This window comes from Sardina pilchardus, chromosome 12 (assembly GCF_963854185.1).
Source record: "Sardina pilchardus chromosome 12, fSarPil1.1, whole genome shotgun sequence".
Taxonomy (NCBI): domain Eukaryota; kingdom Metazoa; phylum Chordata; class Actinopteri; order Clupeiformes; family Clupeidae; genus Sardina; species Sardina pilchardus.
This window is the reverse complement of record NC_085005.1, coordinates 4,081,220-4,096,159: the sequence shown is the minus strand read 5'-3', so window position 1 is coordinate 4,096,159 and position 14,940 is coordinate 4,081,220. Positions and strand designations below refer to the sequence as shown.

The 14,940-nt window shown below is 46.9% G+C and overlaps 2 protein-coding genes across 3 annotated transcripts in view; one reads left to right on the top strand and one right to left on the bottom strand.

Annotated features, from left to right (window-relative positions):
- The window catches only part of acp1 (acid phosphatase 1), a 19,265-nt gene extending 9,691 nt beyond the window's left edge, over nt 1-9,574 (top strand). Inside the window, exons 4-6 of one of the 2 annotated variants that reach the window (XM_062551154.1) lie at nt 620-681; nt 2,876-2,981; nt 8,386-9,574. In XM_062551154.1, the coding sequence (XP_062407138.1) occupies nt 620-681; nt 2,876-2,981; nt 8,386-8,463 (246 nt within the window). In that variant the 3' untranslated portion in view covers nt 8,464-9,574. The remainder of the gene's footprint in view (nt 1-619; nt 682-2,875; nt 2,982-8,385) is intronic. The other variant, XM_062551153.1, reaches the window with a different exon arrangement.
- A 1,002-nt stretch (nt 9,575-10,576) lies between these two features.
- LOC134097864 (ALK and LTK ligand 2b-like) lies at nt 10,577-14,253 on the bottom strand. The gene is made up of 5 exons (XM_062550816.1): nt 13,205-14,253; nt 12,895-12,948; nt 12,550-12,627; nt 12,353-12,434; nt 10,577-11,734 (listed from the first exon to the last, which is right to left on the bottom strand). The coding sequence occupies exons 1-4, from the start codon at nt 13,455-13,457 to the stop codon at nt 12,358-12,360; spliced, it is 462 nt and encodes a 153-aa protein (XP_062406800.1). The 5' UTR covers nt 13,458-14,253; the 3' UTR covers nt 10,577-11,734; nt 12,353-12,357.
- Between the last annotated feature and the right edge of the window lie 687 nt (nt 14,254-14,940).

The following is a 14,940-nucleotide window of genomic DNA, read 5'->3' as shown; positions in this document are numbered from 1 at the left end:
TCTGCGCGGATTCTAAGATGGCTCATCCGCTGCTCAGTGCTCCTGTGTGCGCCCCTGATGTGCACTGGAGTGCATCGAGACGAGTGCCTCTCCTGGGAATGAATGAACACACACACACACACACACACAGCCTCACATTCACATACATGCACACACACACACAGTCTCACAGTCACATACATACGCACTTGAATGTATTCTCCAGTGGCTTGTGAGTACACAGTTGGACAGGCAGAGAATAGGCTTAGTGCAAGTGGACGCGGGGGGGGGGGGGGGGGGGTTGTGTGTGTCCTATACTGGGCCGGTCTATTGGAGTGTGTGTGTGTGTGTGTCCTTTACTGGGCCTATTGGTGTGTACTGACCTGTGTCTCAGTGCCTGTGTGAAGAGCACTTCTAACGTTTTCTCTCCATTTCCTCTCTCTTCACCCCCCCTTCTCTCTCTCTCTCTCTCTCTCTCTCTCTTTCTCTCTCCATTTCCTCTCTTTTATCTCTCTCAATTTCCTCTCTTTTCTCTCTTTCTCTCCATTTCCTCTCTTTTCTGTCTCTCTCTCTCCGTCTTCTTCCTCTTTTCCCACCATCCCTCTCTCTCCGTGCCACCCATCCTATCGCTGGCCTTCAGGTGACCCAGGATGACTTCCAGTCGTACGACTACATGTTGTGCATGGATGAGAGCAACCTGAGGTACGTTGTGTGTGTGTGTGTGTGTGTGTGTGTGTGTGTGTGTGTGTGTGTGTGTGTGTGTGTGTGTGTGTGTGTGTGTGTGTGTGTGTGTGTGTGTGTGTGTGTGTGTGTGTGTGTGTGTGTGTGTGTGTGTGTGTGTGTGTGTGTGTGTGTGTGTGTGTGTGTGTGTGTGTGTGTGTGTGTGTGTGTGTGTGTGTGAGCACGTGTGTGTGTGTGTGTGTGTGTGTGTGTGTCTGTGTTTGTGCGGGCGTGTGCCCCAACTTTGTTGTATATGATGTTGAGTCTGATGCCCTATCCTGAGGTAGATATATGTGTGTGTGTCTGTGAGATGTGGGTTGATTGTATTGTCTTTATGTGTGTGTGTGTGTGTGCTGTATTTGGTATAAGATTATATTCTTCAGTCTCTACCAGAGTGGTTCCTGGGCTTGTGTCTCTGGCCACGGGTTGTTAATCAAGAAGGATTGGCGCAGTAAATTTAACCGACACCGCCGTGATGTCCAAACCACCGGCCCCCAAAATAAAAGCGAGCGGCTCCAGGCAGAGAAGGTTCATGGAGTTCTGAAGGGTCCGTGTGCTCCGAGGCCCATTCCAAGAGCGCAGCGCTAGGGCCAGGTGCAGTCACCGGGGACACTACAGAATGAGGAATAGGAGCCAGACTTCCATGCCTTATGTGTTTCCAGATTTTAACTTCTAATGCGCCTGTACGCTCACGAATGCTCCAAGAATTCTAGAAAAACGCACACATGTACCACACGTTTCATAATAGTAAGTTACATTTATATAGCACCTCTCTCAAACCTCAAGATCAGTTTATGCAGTTACAAGGAAAATACAACAACAAATAAAAAGAAGAAAGAAAATATGTGCACCTCATATTCACACATATGCCCCGTATACCCACACATGCCCCATATGCACAGAGGATTCAGGAGCCGCATATGTGTGCAGTGTGCTCCATACAGATTGAACTGCAGCATCTCCCATATATGCGCTGGCTTTGCCTCACTTTACCTTATTTAGAGTTTAGAGAAACACCTCTATTTTGGTCCCGCTGCGGAGGCGGTTTGTGTAAGGGGCGTCAGGGTTAAAGTGGGGCTAAGTGGGGGGCTATCTGTCCGTAAGCCCCCTGTTGAGGAGTGGGGAGGGCGGTGCTGGTGCTGGTGCTGGTGGTGGTGGGGTGGCGGATCATGTCAGCATCAGCATCACATGCCCCCCTCAGATCCGTGGGGATAAGCCGCTTAACGAGTTCCTGGGATGCCTCGCCAGAGCTGTGGGGTAGGGGTTGGGGTGGGGTGGGGGGGGGGGGCGGTCAGGGTGCAGGGGTTGGTTGGGGTTGGTTGGGGTTGGGGGTTGGGGGGTGGGGGGTGGGACGGTCAACCGCAACCTCCCCTCCCTTACTTGCAAAACTCCCAGACAGTGGTCAGCATAGCATAGCCAACGCCACTGCCTGAGCACTCACTTGCACTCTTCTGCAGTGGCAAGCAGTGTGCCAACTGGGACTTGTGTGGTCAGTGTGAAATAGCTCAGCTTGGCCCACAGTGAACTGTTTTGTGTGGGGACAAGGGTCACACACACACACACACACACACTCCACTCACTCACACACACACACACACACACACACACACACACACACACACACACACACACACACACACACACACACACACACACACACACACACACACACACACACACACACACAGACACTCCACTCACACATGCACACACACACACATACACACACACACACACACACACACCCTATCCATCAAAGCCTGGGTCTTTCCCGCTCTGTGATCCAACCTGGATCACTCTCTCGGCCGCTGGAACAGGCCCCAGGCAGGTTTGGGCCACTGGGCCTTAGCCTTGGCAGGGTGGCCCCTTCCCCCCTCTGGAAGCCCCTGAGAGGCCATAAGCTCAGTAGGCTGCAGACGGGGCGGCCAGTTGCTCTGAATACATGTATGAGAGGATTGGAGGGATTTGATTAGGTGATGTGTTGTGAAATGGAAAGTCCAGTCGCATTTGTTTGGTCTTTTTTTTCATATTTGACTGAAACTATTCAACAGAACAGCGTGACTTAAATTTGTGTACCCGACATGGCGCCACATTTCGCAAAACGTTTGGGGCTTGACTTTCGCAATAGAAAGATGCCCTTAAAAATGTGCTGATGGTTTGGTTTTCTGCCCTGCAGTGACTTGAACAAGAAGGCGAGCAAGGTGAAGAACTGCAAAGCCAAGGTCGAGCTCCTCGGTTCCTACGACCCCCAGAAGGTGCTCATCATCCGGGACCCCTACTACGTGAGTCCCCTCCTAACACACATACTCATCTCACTTACAGTAAATGTCTCGCATATAAGCCGCATTGTGTATAAGCCGCAAGACAGTGTTTTATGTTTAAAGTTTAAAGAAACAAAACCATATTAACACCATATTAACTGCCCCCCTGTATTAAACTCATAGCTGAAGACATTTTGCAAAATCAATTTATAAGCCGCAGCTAATAGTTGGGAAATTACGAAAAGCCAACTGTACTGGGTCAGGTTTAAAATATATATGACCTGGAGTATAAATAATGGAATATAAATGATTTTTTGCAAAGGGTAAGTTTCATTTTACAGGATTAATTGGATCCACAAAAAGATGTTTGTGGAAAGAGAAACTTAGATAATGGAAAAACTCCCAAACTAGACCATGTGTACTCCTGCCTGCGTCTCATTTGGGATACACACACGCTCATTGTCCCCTTTTTCCATCACTAAACCAGGATTTCTCACATGTGGTTATAAATAGATCATTTGAATACTTTTGAATAGATACATTTAGAAGACATGGTTCACACGCTTTATGGAAAACACTGGTTCCATTAAAAAAGACTTAAAAAGACTTGTTATTATGATGTGAACAGAGCATCTCAGTGAAATGCTGCCGTTATGTGACAACGGGCAACAGACAAAGTATCATATACTTTAGCTTTTTTTTACTCTGCTTTTATTGTATTTTTTGTTTTTAAATTAACTTTAAATGTTTGAATTTCACTCCCTCATTTCACTCTGTTTATCATATCTCCATGGATACCTGTGGGTGTTCTACAGCAGTGCCTCCCCAGTCTTAGCTTCCCAGTAGTATCCCACACCCACTGCTCCCCTGTTTCTCGACAGTCATGAACCCACACCCATTTCTCCCCTGTTTCCCAATAGCCGTAAAGACCAGACGCTCTCTCTCCCCAACCTGTGTCCCTCCGCCACCTCCTCCCAGTCTGGACATATCACTCCCTTAGTTTGATTCATGCATCTGGCCTTGCAAGGGTGCCACTAGACAGTAAACCTTTTCCTTTCTAACACTAGAGGAATGTCCAAGCTGCTGAGATCCATTCACCCACCCACCCACCCACCACACTCCCTTTCATTCACACATCTGGGGGGTGTTCCAAGTATGTGGTTTCTAGTAGTGGCATACCTGGGTAAGTTAACTCAGTAGTGGTAAACCTCCTACAACAAGAGCCCAATGGTATTGTTTTGTGAAAAGCCGTACAGCTCTTCTATTAGGAGGTGTACCACGTACTCTGAGTTAAAGGAAAACTATGTAGGATTGGCGATTTCGTCGCCGGTTTCGGTTTCGTTTTTCTTTTTCGCTCGTTTTATGCTTGCATACTTCTCTGCAGAGCTTCCCCTACAGCTTTAGCGTGTATATTTGACAAAACTCCTCGATCGGTCAGTCTGCCGTGCCTTTTCATGAGACTTTACATGACACTTCCTGGAGTAGACAATGGGTGCGATGGTTCTACCGCTACAGACCACTAGGACTGCCGGAAAAAACCATCGTTCGACCGGTAATGACTCATTTAATCATATATAACAGTATGGAACGAATTCATTAACTGAAAAACGTTGCATATTATACCTTTAACTTACCCAGGTATGCCACTAAACCACATACTTGGAATAGCCCCCAGCCCTGGCAAGGGTGCCATTAGACGATAATTCCTTTCTAACACCAGAGTATTGTCCACGCTGCTGAGATCCATTCTCCTGGACACCTGCCTGAGGTGCTGGGTGGTGCTGGAGGAAGGGCGGGTGGTGTATCGGGGTGGGTGGGGTGGTGGTGGAGGTAGTTCTGTGATCTCTATGCCCACTGTGTTAACAGCCAAAGGTAATGAGGCTGATTTGCCAGCGGGGGATTGCGGATTTTTCACATTTTCTGACATTAAGCGAGATTAGGGAGACGGGAGTTTACTCAGGTTCACCAGGGGGGGACTACAGCTACAGTACAGCTGCAGCCATGGTGCGAGGTGACCAAGAGTGTGTTAGCCAGGAAATCGGATTTTCAGTCTGATCTCCGTTGTTGATTAGCAAGTGAAAGTACAGGTATGGCTGAAGGGTGTGTGTGTGTGTGTGTGTGTGTGTGTGTGTGTGTGTTTCTCCTCCTCCTTCTCCTCCTTCTCCTCCTCAAAAAAGGAAAATGCACACAGTTGTCACTGAAAATCACTTCCGGAAAGTTTCATAAAAGCAAAGAAAAATAGTGAGCAGCAACGACCACATAATTACACACAAACACTCAGCGCACAAACACACACGCAAACACACACTCAGCGCACACACACACACACACTCAGTTCGCACACATTTTTCAGAAGATCAGGGTGGAAAAAAGTTAATGTGTTCACTACGGTCTGCTGAGTCAGAGATGAAGCATCAAGTACATACCAGCTGGAGAGCACACATTGTGTGCTGTGTCCCAGAAGTCTAGTGTGCCCGTGTGCATGGGACATTTTGTGTGTGTGTGTGTGTGTGTGTTTGTGTGTGTGGTGTGTGTGTTTGTGTGTTTTTTGGTCTGAATAGCGATGCATTTGCGAAGACTTAACCCTGTAACAATGTTTCTACTGATGGTGATCATATTGACTGCGCTAACTTCTATGGTCATTGCTTTCGGGAAACAAACCACAGATCTTTGTGGGTGTGTGTGCGTGTGCGTGTGCGTGCGTGTGTGTGCGTGTGTGTGTGTGTGTGTGTGTGTGTGTGTGTGTGTGTGTGTGTGTGTGTGTGCGTGCGCGTGTTTGTGTTTGCAAGTGTGTGTGTGTAGTAGAAGTGGTAGGATCAGTGTTTCTCGCTGGAGTTGATTTGTGGACTGGGGAGGAATGTCACTGCGTAAGCACACAGTGTGTTTGGGTTTGTGTGCTGCGATAAGAATGCGAGCCGGGCTTAAATCATCATCATCATCATCATCCTCTTCCTCATCATCATCATCATCGTCGTAATCTACGCCAGGCCCACTATGAAAACGGGTCTGCAGGCCCGATAACTCTCCACCTGTCGTCAGGTGAGCGGTGTTGAACTGACCAACCCTCAGTGGTGGCTGTGGGCATTCAAAATGACTGACCCCCTAGTAATGTTCTCATGGGTGAGGAAGGTGTTTTTCTGGCTGTTGTTCTTGACAAGATTGGAGAGAACACACACACACACACACACACGCACACACACAGACACAGGTCAACTGCATATGTTTGTTTGAACATTAAACATAAATGCAAATATTTTGCATGCACATTTTTGCCACTGGATGCGCACACATGCGTAAGTGTGTGTTAAAATAGATGCATACTGAGTTTTACTGGACTGTAATCGCTGTGAATATAATTATGAGAATTTAATTGCTTTGTGAAACAACATGTCAGAATTGGGCTTTTAAAATTAAATATGATCATGAGCTGTAATTTATGGGGAACCTCAACTAGGCAGGCAATCAATGGCTTCATCATGACTAGTGCAGAACGTTTGTTAACCAACACACAAATGGGCGTGTGTGGTGTCATTCACACCAAAATTCAAGTACATACATCTGCAAGCTCAACCGCATGCCCACACACACACACACTCTCACACTCACTCACACACACACACACACACACACACACACACACACACACACACACACACACACACACACACACATACACACACACACTTAAACTTAATGTAACCCCCCCATCCATCTCCACATCCCTCAACTCGTACAAACACACACACACACACACACACACACACACACAGGCACGCCTAAACACACACTTACTCTAGCTGACTCGTTATTTGAGAAGTGTTGGAGCGTTGCCTCTGTGGTCAGCTGGTTGCAGAGCATTCACTTGGGTTTGGGGGTGCCCACCTTATCCACATTCAGTGGAGTGCCCCCCCCCCCCCCCCCCTCAACTAGGCAGGCAATCAATGGCTTCATCATGACTAGTGCAGAACGTTTGTTAACCAACACACAAATGGGCGTGTGTGGTGTCATTCACACCAAAATTCAAGTACATACATCTGCAAGCTCAACCGCATGCCCACACACACACACACTCTCACACTCACACACACACACACACACACACACACACACACACACACACACACACACACACACACACACACACACACACACACACACACACATACACACACACACTTAAACTTAATGTAACCCCCCCATCCATCTCCACATCCCTCAACTCGTACAAACACACACACACACACACTCACATACTCAGTCCCCTCCATCATATGATCCATACCATACCAGACCGGACCAGGAACCTGTCTTCCCATCCACTTGGCCTGGTCACCCCTGGGGACACTACCCCCCCCCCCCCCCCCCCCCACACACACACACACACACACACTCACACTCACACTCACACTCATCAGAACACTGCTGTCATCACGGCTGTTTAGCTCGCACGCTCACCGCTTATGATTACACGCACACGCATTCACACGCGCAGTCACACTCGCTGTTTGCGTGAGCAGCTTTGGGCCCATGTGTTTTTGAGGTGGGCTCGCTTAGGTAAGACTGAGACTCCGCCAATCCCTCTTAGTCCACAAGCTCAAGTCTCAAACTGGTCCCAGTGCAGCGGGGTGGGTCAGCTGGCTGTGTCCCTCTAGCTTAGGGCCACCTCTAAGCGTCCAAGTCCTCTGATGGCCCGGCCACATGCAGGGCACACACACACACACACACACACACACAGGGCCACATGCAGGGCTGTAAGTCTCTCGGCAGGACTGAACACCGTGTTTCTTTAACGCTTCGTTTAACCTGTCGCTTTGCCGCTCACTGTGTATGTTCATATTTTCACACCTCTGTACACTGTTCCTTCCCTCTCTCATGCGATCCTGCCTCTGAGCTGGTCACTGTACGGTCACTCCTGAACACCCCCCCCCCTCCCCCCCTTCCAGGGCTTCCCACTCCCCTCCTCCTCAGCAGTTCTTTGTGGTACAACAGACACCGCTGGTCGTCAGCTGTTGACTCACTCTCACGTTCTTACATCACACACCTTCTTACGTCACACATGTTCTTACGCGATTTTGAAAACGATAAAAACTTCAACAGCCAATCAGAACCCATCACATTTTAGCCATCATTATCATGAGGAGAGACTTTTTTATCGTTGGTCGCTTTTATCGTTCTGGTTAAAGTTATGGTTATAGTTATCGTTCTTGGTGTGAATGGCCCTTTATTGTTTCAGCCCACAGGCAAGGGGACCTTCAAGGAAGAAAGTTTGGGAAACACTGCCCTAGTTATTCCCATCAATAAGTTTCTGTATTCCAGGCGTGGCTCCTCTTCGCCAGTGTCACTCTTGCCTCTCCACTGCCCCATATGTGGCCCGTATGTGCCCAGCCCTTACACTCCCTTCTGTTTGTGTGTTCCTCCTCTCCAGGGCAGCGACCAGGACTTCGAGACCGTCTACGAGCAGTGCGTGCGCTGCTGCAACGCGTTCCTGGAGGCCAACTCTTGATTTCCGAGATCCGAGGGGAACGGTTGCCGGGCGGGGCGGCGGGGAGGGGGCGGGGATGGGTAGCGGATGATGGACAGCTGGCAGAGCCACTGTGTCGGTGGGGGTGTCGTCACATGAGGTCCCTCTCCACATGGCTCTCTCAAAGGCAGGAGGGGGGGTGGGGGTAGTGAGAGTAGGGCTTCTCATCATAGCTCAGGATCATGTCTTAAACCGTTCAATAAACAATTCCGTGTGTTAGATCTTAGATCATTAGATACGCTCGTATGCAGCACTTGCAGATCACAACAGCCACCTCCAGTTTCCCTTTTCTGAGGGGAAACGTGAAATAACTAACTAAATAAACGTCTGATAAAGAAAATCAAATTAGGTGAACTGTTTTCTCTTTGCACGCACTTCCCCTCTGCACAGACGCACAGAGACCTCATGTTACTCCTCCACTCTTAAGCCTACACCTACTGCCGAAGCTCTCTGTGCTACACCCTCTAATCTCCTGTGCAAACAGTCTGACGATGTAGGTTCTACAATACTGCCCTGCTGAATTTCAAAAACAGCCTGACCAGCTTGAGGTGGTTTTCTGGTTGACCTGCTTGTTTGACCAGACCACCTTATGATGGTTGACCAGCTACAGTAGACCAGCAAAAGCAGGGTGGGTACTTCTCTGTGTCATCTCCACTGATGTGAATGTAGTAGAAGCACATGAGAAGAGTGCGGAATAGGAGGAGCTTAGACGGCATGGAGTCAGAAATGCTGTGGAACAGAGTGGTGGGATGTCGAATGAGGTTCATCGGCACGACGTCAGTTTGGAATTAGATAATAGAGCAGGACCGAATCGGCCAAAATGAGGTCAGAAAGCCATTTCTTTTTGAAACAGTATATGGTGTAAACTGAAAGAACCTAAACGGACTTAGTTTTGGAACGCCTGTAGTGACTTCAGATTGTTATTGCCGTTATGTCACAAGCTGTTAGTTGCTATATTGCTGAAGTGTCATTTGAACTTTAACACATTGAGAAATGGCTTAAAAAAAATAAAAACGAAATGAGATGAATGTTAACTCTCCTTTGGAAACAGGAAAAGACTATACTTTGGATGCACCCTTGAGTTGTAATGTCAAATCCAATTAAAAGGGCCTACGCATTGGCCTTACACAGCCAGCCCTGATGTCTGTGTCTCTTTACAATGAGAGTGCCATCCTATAAAACCGATCTGCATCCGAGACCAAGATTTGTACTATCTGTGTATTTGAATGTTTCTGGTATAGGTTTTCTGCTCAAGAGTGCGGTTACAGTAATGCTTTAGTGTTGCCGCAACTGCCTCCTGCCCAACAACATGGCCTCTTGAAGATCAAGCAGGGGTGGCAGGAGGCCAAAGGCAGCTGTGCACATATCTAGACAGGCACTTCAATTTTCAGAGGAGAATCCTACAAACTTGTAACCTTTCTCTTTTTTTTTTTTTAAAGAACCCTAACGAGTTCTACCCTAACTGGATCTACCCTTACTGGATCATCAGTTGTAGATGTTGTTGGACATAAACTAGACAAGCTTATGACTCCGTTAAAGTACAATTTCAGTGATTTTTCACATCGATCTGTTTCTCAATGTCACAAGTACTGTCGGTACGGAAAACACCAAAATCAATCGGTTCTACCTAGCTAGAGTTGCCAGGGAGCTACAGCGTTACACTCTGGGGGCATATTCATGAGGGCCCATGTTCATGCCCCCAGAGTGTGTAGCTCCTTTAAGCGTGTTTCAGGTGATATCAGGTCCGTTTCAGGGGTCCTAGTCTCAGGGCAGGAATAATCCACATGAATCCACCAGTGGCGGAGAGGTTATTCATCCTTGTTTTGTAAGAGTCTTGGGGGACAGACGTTGCCTGACTTGGCACAACAAGCATACATCTCATAGTTCTGTCAAACAGCTGCAGCCTGGCTCCTTGTAGACACATTCCCACATATACATACTCACACACACACACACACAAACATTTTCAAGAATCCACTTGGCAACAACATCAAGCAAGCAAGCTATGAAAACTCGAGCACAAAGAGAAGATTTTATATACCAATCTTATAATTTATTTAAATACATTTCATTTTTTAAAAATTAGTATGTCAACTCCCAGTTGATAAGTCACATTAATTTATGTGCATTACAATTGATCTCTTTGTTTGGCTTTCGTCTTTACAATATTTACAAGTTGGAAAGTTGGCATGATTATGTAATATACAGTCTTAAAACTCTTGAATACATAAATATACTCTTGACTCAGGGCTCCAATGGAAGCGTTTCATAGGGGTGACTGGCAGTCGGACATCTCCTCAGCTGACCAATCATGCTTCAGAACAAAGCAATCACCAGTGCATCAGCCTCGGAAGCAGGGGAGCGAGACGGCAGGAGAAATGGAGTTTCGTAATACTTGCCATAAACACCAACAGAAAAAAAAAGTTTGTTTTTTTTCTTAACTGGAGGTACCCTGTCCCGCCTCCTCCCCCTACCAGAAAAGATGTTGACTGAAAGGGAAACGACTTCACACAGGATGCTGTTTTCTTTTTTCATACAAGAGGCACAAAAAGATGTGCTCGTGTAGAGAGAAAGAGCCGCAACCCCCACACTGATTTGTGGAGCCTGCTTTTTGGACGATAAGTTTAGCAGCATTATTTCACATCCTTGGACCAAAAGTGGTCAGTGTTCCTCAGTTTGTCTCTGTGACCCCCTCGGGGGCTGCCTCACGGCCTGCCCTCTCAGGTGAGGGTGCTAGAGATCCACAATCTCCCGTCACCTTCCGTAGCGTATCTGAAGCAAAGCCATTCAGCGCACTTACACAAAGTGTAATGTTTTAACAAGGCCTGGCAGCCACAGACCAGGGACTCAAGCACATTCTACATTGTGGTTTCACTCACCATAAACACACACGCACACACGTTTACACACATTCTACTTAAAAAAAAACATTTTCATTGTGGAGTTTTGAAAGCCTAGAAAAAGTTGGTCTTGTTTAGCGGCTGTGCGTGCTGAGTCCAAGAGTTGGGCCCTTTGGTCAGTTCTTCATGGTATGAAGTCCCGGTGAATGAATGTAGAGGGGGAGAGCCATACCCAGGGACTCCTGTTTCCTGTCTCCCGAGCTGCTGGTCTTGTTTTGGGGTCTGTCCATCCATCCGAGCTGTGCTTTTGGATGCCCTTCGAGGTCATCTGCCGGAATGTGGCTTTGGGTTTCACTGTTCGCTGTTGTCCAAGGCACTTTCATTTAGCGATTCTCTAGATCTGTCTGGTTTGGCTGCAATATGCAGAGGGGAGGAAGTCAAATTTAGTACTTTCATATTTGGCTCGCTGTGTGTGTGTGTGTGTGTGTGTGTGTGTGTGTGTGTGTGTGTGTGTGTCTACACTTGATTGCATCCAGAAATGTTTCTCTCTCAAGAGAACTGTGCTATTAAGGTACAAACAAAATGTGTTACAGATACTAACATGGTATGGACATGGTATATTCTCCTTTCATCTCACACAAGTATCGCTATTCCATTTTGTGTCAACTCTGAATTCTCAAAATGTCATGATCTGGCTAAGTTGAATGTTCAGAAATACCACAAAAACAGACAATCAGTCTATCAGCCAAAGAAGCTCTGTTTCGTGTTGTACATACTGAATTTACCATAAGGGAACTGCTATAAGAGACATATGGTGTGAATAACACTAACTGCGTTCTGACACTGATGAATAAGAGTTGTCAGGTCAGATATGCCAAGTCCATATGAAAGTTGGAACGTATACTCTGGAAGGGTGTTCAGTTTTCATTTCACATTGCATCACAATGAAAGAGAGAGAGTGTGTGTGTGTGTGTGTGTGTGTGTGTGTGTGTGTGTGTGTGTGTGTGTGTGTGTGTGTGTGTTAAACCTACCTGGATTACTGTACTTCTAAGCCATCTTTACACCGTGGACTCCCAGCCAAACGTTGTAGAAGCCGCACACACCTCTTCAACACTAAACAAAGGGAGCGCGGAAGAGATGTTTAATAACACAGTGGGAATCCTGCAGTGGGAATTCTGTTTACACAAGTCTTGTGTGACAGTGCCTGTCAGAACTGTAGGCTACTCACAGTTTTTTACGGTGCATTCTCTGGAGTAGTAGACCCGTAGGAATTGCTTTCTGCACTTGTGTGAGATGATGATGGGCCCTGTAGATAAGAAAGATAACTGCTCTTGAATGTGGAGCTTCACATTGTTTTGTAGTAGCCTACACACATACCTTTAAATTTACATTTATTCAGCTCACATTTATTCAAAGCAATTGTATAGGGCACAGAGTATGTTAAAGATACTTCACTGTGTATTTGTTATAGGAGTTAATGTTTTTTATAAACTGTTTAAAGAATGTTGCTCAGTAGTTCAGCACATGACATAAATAGACATATCTGGTGCAAGGTAGCGCTGGTGAGACATACCTGTCATGTGTTTCAGAAACTTATCCTTTTTCCGCAGGTCTCTGGGAAACACTTCTGCACGTGAACAAATGAAAGAGGCAATCAGCTTAAGCCACGCGCTGACCCTATTTAATATAACTGACCTTGACATTCCTCTTACGTGAGAATCAGAGATGCTACATCGCAAATCACTTACAGTTGACATAACCCACCTTCTAGAAAACATTTCCAACCAACACAGATCAGTATCAGAAACATTAAGCCTACTGATAGCCTACCGCGTAATCTCAATTTTAATAGCCTATGGTTCGGTGCGAACACATGTTCTTACCCATTATTTGATCTCCATTTTCTTTCATGTGAGGCGAGCTCCGTTCCGTAGGGATCTCTGCAATTGTAGACTGTGCAACATTTTTTGAGTCTCCGCTCTCCTCCACGTGCTTGACCAAGTCTTTTATCCGAAGATAGAAGCTTTTTCCCGCCTCGGCGCCCTTGTCCAGTCTCGCGCTGGCGCTCTGGCAGCACGCGCTGGTGAGGATGATCAGCGCGAGCGCCAGTAGTGGAATTGTCCGCAGTCCGAGCATTCTTGTCTCTGGGTGCGATTAGAATCCTCTGGGAAAGAGTTGATTTGTTTGTCTCCAAAGCCAAGTTTCAAAAGTTATTGTCAAGAATGACCGTAAAGTCACTAATTTAAATCCAAGTGCATTATTTTCTGTGAATCAATTTTCATTTAGGGTTTGCACAACTTAACCCCTTTTTGTCATAAGAGAAACGTTGACCGTGGCTAGCCTACTTCTGTTACCTGTGTTACTTCTTCCCATAAAGTGCAAAAGCTGCCGTTTACATTCAGGATAACTATCTTCGGTAGACTAATAAGCCTACAGAATAAAACAAAACTTAAATGTGCGGCAGGATTCAGTCTGCAATTAATGTGCGCATCAGAAGTCCTGTCGGTCTCTGTGCATCTCGATGAAGCCAAGGATGTTCTGCCAGGGACCTGCTCCTGTTATATCCCCCTTCTCAAACGGTCTCTGGTGGCTCACCTCGCCATGCCTTTAATTAGAAACCGGTTAACTGTTACTTGTTCACATTTCCCGAACCTCAGGGGAGCACCATTCGCGTCACGTTAATCCACCGGAACGTCACTTACTGAGAAACTTTACTCTGAAGCCGATAACTGGAGATCCAGGGCGCGCTCAGAGACGCAAACATATCCTCGCGCGAGCTTCCAGTCCGTACTGTGAAAGATGTACTTGATTCATGTTACTGACCAATGCCTGGAATGCCTGCTGGTGAGTTAATTGCGCGCTGTTTTGGTAAGCACAGTATGGAGTCGGGCTGAAAGCAAAACTAGTCAAGTCACAGTAACAAGTCATATAAATCTCCAACTCCGGACCCTAGAGTAAGCCGACTGCGTCTCCCTCTCGCGCGCGCACACTAGATTACTTATGTTTGCTGTCGTTGGTAGGTTACCACTCCCTTAAAGGCTACAGCATTAATTGGCTTTATTTTACGGGCCTCCCTCTCTCGAACGGACCGCGATATTTACGGCTCTGTGTTTTATGGTTAAATATGTTCTATTTCACATTGGTGAAAGTGGATAGAGTTTGATGTGGGAGGGGGAGTCATAAATTGACAAAGTAGGCTACTTGGCGCGCACAATACGTGATTCAGATTTTGGAAAAGCTTACAGCCTAGGCTAGCCTACTTTGTCGTGGGGGGTGGTGTCGTGTCAATTGCGGATTTTTTTTAGGATAGGCTGCTTTACTAAAACTTTTCGCCATAGGAGAGACGTATAACGCTTGGGTCAGTTTTCCCACGCCTCGCCAAGGACACACTGTGGCTGTACATGACAACTGAATCACCAGGTGTCGTTATCTTATCATCTCTCTCCTGACTGGCAGTTATCCATAATGTCTGCAAGTGCACATCGCGCAATCACCGTTCCACCCTGTCCCTCCGCCCTGGCCACGAAGATGACGGGTCCCGGAGTAACCCATAGGCCTACCCCGTCCCTATCACTGACAGACCTAATCACCGCTGTCTCGTAAAACTCCTCACAAAAAT

What these genes read in the sequence shown, in the direction of transcription:
- LOC134097864 (XM_062550816.1), bottom strand. Translation starts at nt 13,457, where the DNA reads ATGCTCGGACTGCGGACAATTCCACTACTGGCGCTCGCGCTGATCATC. An exon ending in AAATGGAGATCAAATAATGG is followed by an intron (nt 12,949 to 13,204) that starts GTAAGAACATGT and finishes GTTCACGTGCAG; the next exon opens with AAGTGTTTCCCAGAGACCTG. An exon ending in AGAATGCACCGTAAAAAACT is followed by an intron (nt 12,435 to 12,549) that starts GTGAGTAGCCTA and finishes CCCTTTGTTTAG; the next exon opens with TGTTGAAGAGGTGTGTGCGG.